General features: G+C 30.7%; 1 protein-coding gene and 1 long non-coding RNA gene across 3 annotated transcripts; one reads left to right on the top strand and one right to left on the bottom strand.

Annotated features, from left to right (window-relative positions):
* Nucleotides 1-2,210: 2,210 nt before the first annotated feature.
* Nucleotides 2,211-9,682, bottom strand: LOC142553860 (glutathione reductase, chloroplastic-like). Of its 2 annotated transcripts, none has more exons than XM_075664382.1 (11): nt 9,222-9,682; nt 8,396-8,621; nt 8,017-8,295; nt 7,748-7,924; nt 7,487-7,540; nt 7,244-7,392; nt 7,016-7,079; nt 6,779-6,949; nt 6,543-6,677; nt 2,782-2,870; nt 2,211-2,479 (listed from the first exon to the last, which is right to left on the bottom strand). In XM_075664382.1, exons 1-10 carry the CDS (start codon nt 9,587-9,589, stop codon nt 2,829-2,831), a joined length of 1,665 nt encoding a protein of 554 aa, XP_075520497.1. In that variant the 5' UTR covers nt 9,590-9,682; the 3' UTR covers nt 2,211-2,479; nt 2,782-2,828. The 2 variants fall into 2 exon arrangements, with proteins under 2 accessions (XP_075520497.1, XP_075520496.1); XM_075664381.1 differs by having other exon boundaries at nt 2,211-2,472; nt 9,222-9,681.
* On the top strand, nt 2,318-4,829 carry LOC142553861 (uncharacterized). Its single transcript, XR_012822020.1, has 3 exons — nt 2,318-2,454; nt 3,113-3,167; nt 3,662-4,829. It is a non-coding gene; the product is annotated as an uncharacterized LOC142553861 (long non-coding RNA).
* Nucleotides 9,683-11,372: the final 1,690 nt, after the last annotated feature.

Raw genomic sequence — 11,372 nt, 5'->3', positions numbered from 1 at the left:
ACGGTTTTCTTGTTGATTGTCCAAAAAAACACGCTAATAGACAACAATTCATAAAACCATTGTCATAAACGCTCAAAGACAACAGTTTTATAGAACCGTTGTCATTGACTCTAAAAATAGACACGGTTTTATAAAACCGTTGTCTTTTACGTAAAAAAAGCTCCACGACAACGATTTTAACTAAAATCGTTGTTAAAACCCCTTTGGGCCTAAACCAGTACTGAACATTGGTACCAATACCATGATGGAGTTAGAACTTCAAGTGAAGAGGCCTAGCTACATGGATTTCTCCATAATTTTGGGGGGAAAATTATTTTTGTAACTTCTGTTTTATGAATTTATAAATCATGATCATGTGATTCATATCAATTTTTAAAAATTATAAAAAAATTAATTCTACTTTTTTTCTGGAAGAATAATTTATAGTGTGTGTGGATTTGATTGTCCGAGTGTCTGGGTTTGAGAATAATCAAGAGAGAACCGAATTTACGACTCGCTTAATTTCTTTTTCAAATTTCTATTTCGTAATCGGTGTAAAGTTTTATCAGAAATAGTATTTGAGCAAACAAGTAATCTTAGAATTTAACATAAAATTTTGGTACTTTTTCCTGTTTCGATTGATAAAAGACTACTTTTTAACCGTGTCCATAAACTTCTGGAATTAACCATTTCTTTGAGTGATTATAGACCAGTCATCATGGTACATGTGTGCGTTTGTATAATATTTGTGTATCGATAAAATAATATTTTTTACCCGTGCATGTACACTTGTATAATAGACCATTTTTCTAAACAACTTGTTGACTAGTCGGCAACGCACAGTAATATGTAAAATAATATTTTTATTATAGTTTTTTAATCATATATATTTAATTAAATTTAAAAAACATATATATATAGAAACATTTATATATGTTTTAATTATTAAATAATCTTTATAATTATTAAATAATATTTATTATTTGATTATTTTATTAAAAAATTAAAAAGAGAGAATTTTTTAAAAAGAGAAAATTAGAGAGATATTTATGGAATTTATAAAAAATGTTTCACCGTGATATCAGTGAGAGTTTAATTAATACCATACGCATTGTTTGGTATGCATGATATTGGATGATTGATTTTTAATCTTTCACTTATCATGTATTTGGTGTGCATAATTAAGATTGAGATAGGCTCGTTCAGCCCCACCCAACTCGCATTGTATGGATTATTATTCTCTTGTTGGTGGTTATATAATCCTTTGGGGAAGAATGAAGGATGTTTGATTAATTTAAATTTTTCTTTAATATCTTAAATTTTAAAATAATTATAAATTCAACAAATTTAATAATATTTAAATATAAATTTTAATTTGCCTAATATTATAACGAATTTAATTATTATTGATCATATTTTTATTATTATTATATTATTTTTAACTGTAATATTATAATTGTTACTAACTATTATTTAATACTCGAATTTGTATTACTATTTTAATTATCACAATAAATACATATTTATGTCATGATCAAATTCTAATTATTTTATATAATAATAATCGATTTTTTAGTTTTTCCGGAAATCGAAACTAGTGAAAATTTAATAATTAATATAACATTTTAATTTTATTTGTAATATTTTCAATAAATTAATTCTAAAAAAATTATTTATGCAATTATTTTAAGAATATATTACTAATTAATATATATGATGAGAGCATTTTACTAATAATAATATAATTAACAAAATAATTAAACAATACATTACACAATTTATCACAATGTTTTATTGATCCTTATTTTTCATCTTATAATTATTTTTATTATATATCATTTATTTATTATATCATGCTAACAGAACAATGTCTAAAAATATAAATATTAATATAGTCCACCATCTTGTCAATCCCATTGGATACGGATATGATCAAAATTTCAAAAATAAAAAAATGATGATATGGGTGATTTTATTAGTCATGGATTGATATAAACTTTTGTGGACGTGAAATTTTGAATCTTGGACCATTACATTATTCATTACCACCGTGGAAATTTCATAAAATGTATAGATTCTCCCAACAACTTGAATTATTGTTTGTTTGTTTTCAGTACAAACACAATTGCTAGAATGGAACAGAAAAAAATCTCTCTATCATGTTATGGTGAGTAGTCTGTTTCAAGGCGTGAATTATTAGCAGAAAACGTTGGATTTTCAGAAACAATACAAGTAGGAAATTGTGTAAATATTATATTTGTACCAAGTTTAGTCCCAATTACCAGATGATGAATTATACAATTTATCATCCAGTTCTTGGTTTGTAATAAACACAGATCCCCAAACACAAATTCCACAGAAGACCTAATTTCCATGTACATACACTCAACAAGTGCAGGCCGCACGCTCCTTTCCACAAGAGAAGACGAATCCTTCAAGGAAAAGAATCGAGGCCCCTCGTGCTGCAAACTTCAAGTATGTGCAGTTTAAAACCTGAGAACTTCATATGATTATTTTACAATCAAATTAGATGTATATTTGCTACCCATAGCAAGATGATTGCATGTATAAAATTTTAGGTTATAAGAGAATTATGCACATTGGAGATTGTGACTTTTTTCAAAGAAGCAAATATGAAGTTGACTCCAACCAAATATAAAATAAAGAACACATCAAGGTAATGCCAAGGCTTATTTCAAACTCAATGATAAGTTATTGGATTAATGTACACAAAGCACCAACAAATCAACTCAATAAAATAAAGCCAATAAAAAATTTTAAAAAAATATTGGAGAGAGATACCTAAGCAGCTGAAGTTCAGCAATAAATTTATTGCTTCATCTATAACCTCAAACTTTAGCTGCAGCTTTGGCCTGAGAATCTTCCATTTCCTGAGAGTAGATAAAATTGTCAACTTTTAGATGAAATCATGATGTAACTAACAGAATTATATAAGCTGAATATATCGATTGTACTATTGCATTCATTAACAACTTGTTTATACAAAATTCTATATACATGGAAGAAAATAAGTAGAGACATTCAAAATCCAATCAGTTGTTATAACAGCTTTCGAGAGAGAATGGGAGCTGATAATCTTGCTGCTGACCTAATGTTGAATTTAACTTTGTAGGGAGATCTGTTGACATTGAGGCGAATTCTTTTACAGTGACAAATGTAGATAACGAGTACGGTTCACTACAATGAAAAAAATGGCCTTTTTTTTTGCATTCAACTCTCATGTATTTAATATATTTGGCACTTGCCTCCATTAGATATCATCATTTTTACACTTAAAAGAGGTAAATGTAACACACGATGGTGAATGCACCCCAAAATAATAAAAAAATTAAAAAAAAAATCATATCAGTGTTTAGAGCCACCAATTTCACACTGCACCCTAACAATTAAAACTTCATTTTGTCACTCTTCTTTTACAACAATTGTTAAAATTCAAAAGGTTCCTGTGTATCCTCTAAGTGATTTGTTACCATTCAACAAGGGTCATTTTTCCCATCAACGGCTAAAGAACTAGTTTGACACAGATTCAAACACTCGAGTAACAAGGAGTGTGAGGAGTCAGATTCATGTCATCGCTTCATACTCATAATTTATTGTCATATTCCTTCTTCGCTTGTTTCAAGCTAATATTGTGTCTTGAAGAAGTTTTCATTACGTGCAGGTCGATTTTAGTTAAAAAATGGCAAAATTACAAAGAAAAATAAAAGATATTCGTCCCATGCAGAATTGAGCCAAAGGATGCTCCAAAAGGTACAGGGCGATGACCAAAAGTTGGAAACTTTGACCAAAGAGAGACCATGGATCACAGGACATCTACATGGCAAGGTCTGTGCACAGCCCTGCAGGTATGCCCTATGAGCTTACACACCAAAAGTTCGGACCACAGGTCCGTGTCACTCAAGAAGGTAATTTTGCTGGAAATCAATATTCAAAAGGAAAGAGTACCATCTGATTCAACTTCAGCTTTACAATTTTTAGGCCATAAACCTACATTTCACGAAAGTAGGAATAGGAATAATAGATTCATTCTTATGGTTCAACATTTAGACTTAGGGAGCAAGGATTTTCAAGGTTTATCGGGCATTCAAGAGGGAGAATTACAAGCGAGATTTTGGAAAACTTAATGCCTCAACACTACAATCTCTCTTAATTATTTTACTTATCTAATATTATTGTCATTTGTCGAACTTTACACTTCTTGTTCATTTTGTGCATTTCAGTAGATTAAGATCCTATTAAGGGATATTTGATAACATTTTTCAATTATAATTCTTTTCTTGCTCAATTTGTTATCCAACAATCAATTAATGTTGTTTGGCCAATCATTTATATTTATTTGTTTTGTGATCTTGAGTACGCTTGCAGATTGATTATGACATTAAAACATCAAATAACACTTTGTAAAATCAACTAGAGATCGAATTTGGTATTGATAAGTCCTAGAGATTTTAGGGATTTTATTTTATCATATTCGTGCTTATCTGGAATTGTTATACCTTATTTATGTTTATTTAGATTAATTTTATATTTGTAGATTTGACCAAAAGATGAAAAAACTTATTTTTTGAGATGAGTTCAAAGAATATTGATATTTAAGTAAATAATCGATGGAGAGTTTTTCAGTATTTTCCAACGTGATTGTACAAGACTTCAAAGACAATCAAATATTAAAAGATGAAATTCTCTTATTTAACAATTCCTTGTCATTCACGTGAAATAAGAAAACGGACAGAAAGTTTGGGCTTTTGAGATATTGGCTCATTAAGATGAGAGGAAATAAAAGGTGAACACACACATCAAGGACATAACAGACAAGAGATCACAGAACATATACAGCACTACACGTGAATAGAGGACAAGAGAGAGAAGAAGACAAAACTTGGAGGAAGACAACAGACAACTTTCTCTCCGAACTTGGTGGAAGGAAAAATCTAAAGTTTGAGAGAGAGGAGGATAACAACTTCAAGAGGAGAATCACGCCAACCGCGCTGAGATTTTCTTATTCTTTCCTAAATTTTATTCTTATGAATTCAAACATTGTATTTATGCATTATTTTGATTTTATGAAATAAATTTATTTAGAATAAAACCACGATAGGATCAAACAATACTTTGTTTGATATTTAGTTTATTTTATATATTATTCTTTTGATTTTAATTATTGATTGATGTTGGTTTAATATTTCTTGTTAATAATATAATCACCTATTTACATGTTTGTATATTAATCACAAATCGAAAGATGATTGGTTAATTATAGCAACAAAGAAGTCGATCAATGCATGGTTAAACTAATTACAAATAGTACTCGATTTCAATGTGCGGTTATAGATGAAAACTGAAATTCCACAAAGATTTAATGCATTTAGATCTAATTAAATTCAATTAGGAATAATTGGATTGGTAGATCTAAATACATTTATTAACTGGAGGAATCGTTTAATAAATAAATTGGGATTTCACCATAATTGTCAAGAATTTAATAATTAATTGAATGTTAACACGTGTCAACATAGTAGAAGTGGCTCTGTTGTGTGTCTTAGTTCTTTATTCGAAGTTAAATCCATCATTGATCATTGAACCCGTCATTTTTAATTGCAATTGTCTAGTTCAGATTAATAATTCATGTATCTTCTTATTTATTTTGTCTAGTTTAAATTAAGTGATAAAAATTCTAGTAATTAATTATTAATCTCAATAGGATAGATACTTGGACTCATCATCCATTTACTATAACTTGACCTAGTCCGCTTGTTATATTTATTCCCAACCAAAATCGTCAGTCGGGTATCTTTATGAGGCTAAGATAAAAGCTAAAAGTTCAGGGGTCTTAATGCGCTTTTGTCTAACCATAACCTAATAGAAATATATGAACTCTTAGAAATAAATTCACAGGTCCCAAAGAAAGGATGATAATTAACCTAGAAATTTTTGCCTTAGATTACATAGAATCCTTTGACGTGATTGTTTAGAATTCTGTGATAGACATAGCAAAGTTAGATATTATATGTGCTTGGTCAAATGTTGATAATTGCTTGAGTTCATTCACAAATCACAACAGCTACTTTCTTTGTCACACTTTCTCTAAAAGTGCATTATATTTTATTGGTTTTACATTGGTTTAACTATTCACCTGTCTAATTTCATTTTTTGTCACATTTTTTTCTAAAAGTGCATTATATCTGATTGGTTTTTAATTGGTTTAACTATTCACTTGTCTAATTTAATTTTTTGTCTGATTTGGATAATTAAGTTCATAAGTTATAATATAATACTACTAATTAGTAAATAGGTGAAAGTATAAGAGAGAACTTGAACTCAAATTCAATTTTATTTCTCAACAATCTACTGCACTTGTTAGGCACAACGTGTTTCTTCGATCAGAGGGCATAATATGCTATTGAGAAATGTTAGTGTCAATGCCCAATAGTAAGTAGGTGGCCGCAATACATTCTTCACGCATTAAAGAGAAATTGGCCATGAATTCCATCAATCATCAAGTTTAATAATCCCGAGTGTTATGGTACGATAAGTGGATTTACCTCCGATGAAGAACTTCGGATCTTCCGTGTAGGTGTCCTCATGGTAACAAGCTCCTCGGCTGCTGTAGGGTGGATACCTACGGTGGTATCAAAATCTGCTTTTGTCAAGCTAGCTTTGACAGCTACTGCAAATCCCTGAAAATCCAGATTCAATGATAAAAGACCTTAAAATCACATAAACCATATCGGAAGAAAAACAAATCTGCACAACTCAAAAAATAGGCCAAGGTGGCAACCTGGACAATCTCTGGCGAATCTTCGCCACACATGTGCAAACCAAGAACTTTATTTGTCTTTGCACATACTATAAGTTTCATGAAAACTCGGTCAGGAAGACCTGAAATAGTAGCCTTCAGAGGCCTAAAGTTCGAAGTATAAACATCAACATCGCCATATTCCTTTGTTGCCTGCAAGATTTGCAATTAAAAACTCTCCCATTCAATTTGTTGCAGGAAAAATTTCCTCACAATCACCTGCTCTTCTGTAAGACCAACTTGACCAATAGGTGGCTGAGAAAAAACAGCAGACGGTACTTCCCTGAATAAAGCAAGGATATATATGGTCATTAAAAGCTAAAATGACATCAGAAAGAGTTCCATCATCACACACGCAAACCAAAAAATGCTCATTTGCAGGTTAACTGTTTGGTAGTTCACTTAGATTCAGAAACACTAAATATTCTAGCGCAATTGAGATTGCACCTGTGATCTGGTTTTGTTGGTTCGTTGGCAAAAAGCGTTTTTGCCAACGCTCCTCCTTCCATCAAGGCCACTGGGGTCAAATTTATTCTGTCAGTAACATCTCCAACTGCCCATATTGATGGAACAGAAGTCTGAGAGTATTCATCAACCTAAACAAACAAATTAAAACGACAACAATTGTGTTCAGATACAGATTCCCATTAAAATAGATCTTTGGTAAGGAGGGGATACAAAAGAGCATACCTCTATGGCTCCTTTCTTGGACAATTTCACTCCTACTGTTTCCAAACCCAAATTCTGCCATTAATACGAAGCATTAATAACAAAAGAACCAACATTTGTGGCACAAGCAGGGAACTTCTTGCTGAATGAGGAAACTAACATCTAAACCAGACTAAAAGCAACACAAAACAATACGCGCACTTTACAACAAAAACATGGTCTTAAAACTTACCCGTATCACCTATAAATCATGAATCAGTTAACGCAGCCCAAAATATTCACCTTTGTATTGGGTTTGCGTCCTGTTGCAAACATGACATGAGAAAAGCCATCAACTGTTCCTTTGTTAGTTTTCAAAGATAATGAACCATCCGATGACTTGACAATGGATTGTCCCGTCTCCTCAGGATAGAACTTAACTCCCCTCAATGCCATTTGTTCCCCAACAATGTCTCTGATCTACAATTAAAGAACATTTCCTTCCATTTTACGGACAAAAAAATTAATAAAGTATCACATAAGCTAATGGATGAGGTTTCTTAGATTCTGACCTCTTCATCAAAACCTCTCAACACCTTCTTCTGCCTCAAAAACACATGCACATCACTTTTCAATCCATTGAAGATTCCAGCGAACTCGACTGCAATATAACCTCCTCCAACGATAGCAATTTTTGTAGGTTTTGAAGGTAAATCTAGGGCTGCATCGGAGTCTATCGCATATTCGCTCCCAGGAATATCAGGAATGACAGGACGCCCACCAACAGAAATAAGAATGTTTTTTGCTGAGAAAAGTTTTCCACCCACATCCACTGTATGTGGGTCCACAATCTGCATTTAAAGTCAAGAATATCCTCATATACTAACACAAATTCAGTGCTACAAAATCTATGAATTAGCAAGAGAAAAGACAACGTAAACTGAATGATACCTTGCCACGACCTTCAATCAGCTTGACACCAGCATTTTGCAGTATATTTTTGTAAATACCAGTAAGGCGCAGCAATTCGGCATTCTTATTAGCTATTAAGGTACTCCAATCATGCTTAGGTTCTGCTTCATAATTCCATCCAAATCCACCACTCTCTTCAAATTCATGAGAAAATTTGGATGCATATACAAGGAGTTTTTTTGGTACACATCCGCGCAGCACGCACCTTCACAGGATTCATATTTTATTAGATATATAATTGAGAGAATCTCCCAAGCTAGTTGCTCTCATGAAATGCCAAATGCATCAATTTTGAGATCAAAAACCTCTTTCATTTTCATTTGCTACAAAAAGCATGATTTTGTCTAGAGATGTTTGAAAAAAATGAAACAACACATGAAATACAGAAAGAATTGAAGAATATTGAATAAAACACACACTTTGATCCGAACCTGGCTCTGCAGAATGTGTCAGATGTCATTCAACAACGAAGATAGAACTTAACATAATCATGGTTTAGTTGAGCACAGAAATTCATAGTTAAGTTGAGTAATAATACCTAATAATATTCAGAACATGACATTTGCATTTTCATTTCTCGCCAAAACAAAAAGCTTAAAGACCCACTAAATACGACCAAATATCACAAGGAGAGACTGAATAGCACGCAAAACAAATATTTTGTATAAGCATAATAATATATAGTTCAATCTTGCCCCCCTGTGTTTTTCTTTAGCCTTTTTTAACACAGGAATTCGACATCCAAGCATGGCATCAAAGAATCATCAGGGAAAAATGAAAGCAAAAAACGCAGAAGTAAACATACGTGCCGCCGAAGCCGCCAGCGGTGTCGGAAGAAATGGTAGCGAAAGGCAGCTCGCAGATAGCAACTGAAGCCCCAAAATTAGCGGCAAATCGAGAAGCTCTGACGCCGCCGCTGCCAGCACCGATAGTAAAAAGGTCGAAGTCGTACTTCCGAGGCGGCTCAGCTCCGTTTGTGGACTCCGAGCGAATCGCTGTCGAGAATCGGCGATTCAGAGGAGAGAGTGCGTGGAAGTTTCTGGAAGTGACTTGTTTATGGGAGCGAGGGAAGGAAAGGAAAGGAATCGCAAATCTGTAGGTGCGAAGAGTTTGCAGCGCCGGAGAAGAGAGGGAGGAGCCGAGACGAGGCGTACTGAGAGACGTCGCCGCCATGGAATTTGTGCTCCCGACGAGTTATCCAAGCAATCAATATATATATACCTCTGGACGGGAGAGTTGCCAGTTGAAGTTTGATTCCCCGACTATGTACCACTTAATATAGTTGCCACATGCCTTCTCGGTGTTGCTTCTGTAATCTTCCTTTTCTTTCTCACAATATTTAACAATTGTTATTTATTTTGAGTGTATTCCAATAAGAAATTTTTTTTATTTTTAATTATTTTAAAAGTTTACATGTATTGAATTAATTAATATTTTTGAATATTTTGTAGAAGTTTAGTGGTATTAAAAATTTATTTTTATAGAGTTTTTAAAAATCAAGTGGCATTAAACATTGACTTTTAAAAACTCTATATAAAAATCTAGGCAAAAACTTGTGTGAGACGGTCACACGGGTCGTATTTTGTTAGACGGATCTCTTATTTAGGTCATCCATGAAAAATATTATTTTTTATGCTAAGAGTATTACTTTTTATTGTGAATATCGATAGGGTTGACCCGTCTCACAGATAAAGATTCGCGAGACCGTCTCACAAGAGACCTACTCAAAAATCTAAATGTATTCAAATTTTCAATAAACTTTTAACAACTTCATAAAATTCGTTAAAATACAAATATTAAATCTTGAGAGTCAACTATAAATTATCAAAAATTGTTTTTTTGTTAAACCAAAGATTTGGATGAATTTTTAAGACTCCTTGACTTATATGAATGATATTTCTTTTTCTCTCTCACTTTGCATCAATTCTCTTCTATCATCTCATCTATTTATATCATTCTCTCTAATTTTAAAAATATATCTCTATATACATTTTATTTTTCCTTTTCATATTTTTTATTTTTTGATTGATTGCTCATTTAGTAATTTTTTTATTTTAATATCATATGAAAATTTGAATTCTATAATTAGTTTTGTGATTTTTAATTAATGATTTATATAAATGAATATAATATTCAATAATAATAAAAGACGATCCAAATAAATAACGTCACTTAATTTTTAATAGTTGAATATTCTCCCAACAAGTATGATAAAAAAAATTAAGATTTTGAACTATAATTTATAAAGAATATTTATGATATAATTGATAAAACAATTTATTTTCTTTGTTGATTAAAAATTACATTTTATTTCTTTATTTTATGACTTCTAATTTAAACTTCGAAAAAATTTATTAAATTAGAATTATGAATTTTTTAATAAAATTATTACAATAGATATAAGAAAATCATAAAATTTTGTTAACTCGTATAAGTGAAAGTGATAGTAATTTTTTTAATAAATTAAATTAAATTTTTTAACTAGAAATTAATTTTTTAATTTTTTTTAGCATTTTCAATTAATCTGTAAACTATCATATTTTTATAAAAAATTGTATTCACACAATGATAAATATTATTATTTTCACATGAATATATATATATATATATATGTATATATATATATATAAGTATATATATATATCAGTTCAAACACAATGTTAGAGATTAATACAGTGATGCATTTTAAAAAATTTACAAACATACTTACAAATCCACATATATACATCTATACATGTAAGGATTAAATTATTTAATTTTTAAATAAGTAAATTTATTTACTAATATGAGTATTTTTTAAATATTTCAAACTGGATATGTTATCTATTTCAATTAATTATTAGTTCAAAAAATTAATAAAAATAATATGTTATCACGTAAAAAAATATAAAGAATTCTATTTAAAAAAAATTTACAAAAATTTATAAAAATCTTGTAAAATAGTTTAAAGAAATCA

The sequence above is a fragment of the Primulina tabacum genome, chromosome 8 (genome assembly GCF_025594145.1).
Source record: "Primulina tabacum isolate GXHZ01 chromosome 8, ASM2559414v2, whole genome shotgun sequence".
NCBI lineage: Eukaryota > Viridiplantae > Streptophyta > Magnoliopsida > Lamiales > Gesneriaceae > Primulina > Primulina tabacum.
This window is presented reverse-complemented; position numbering and strand designations above follow the sequence as displayed.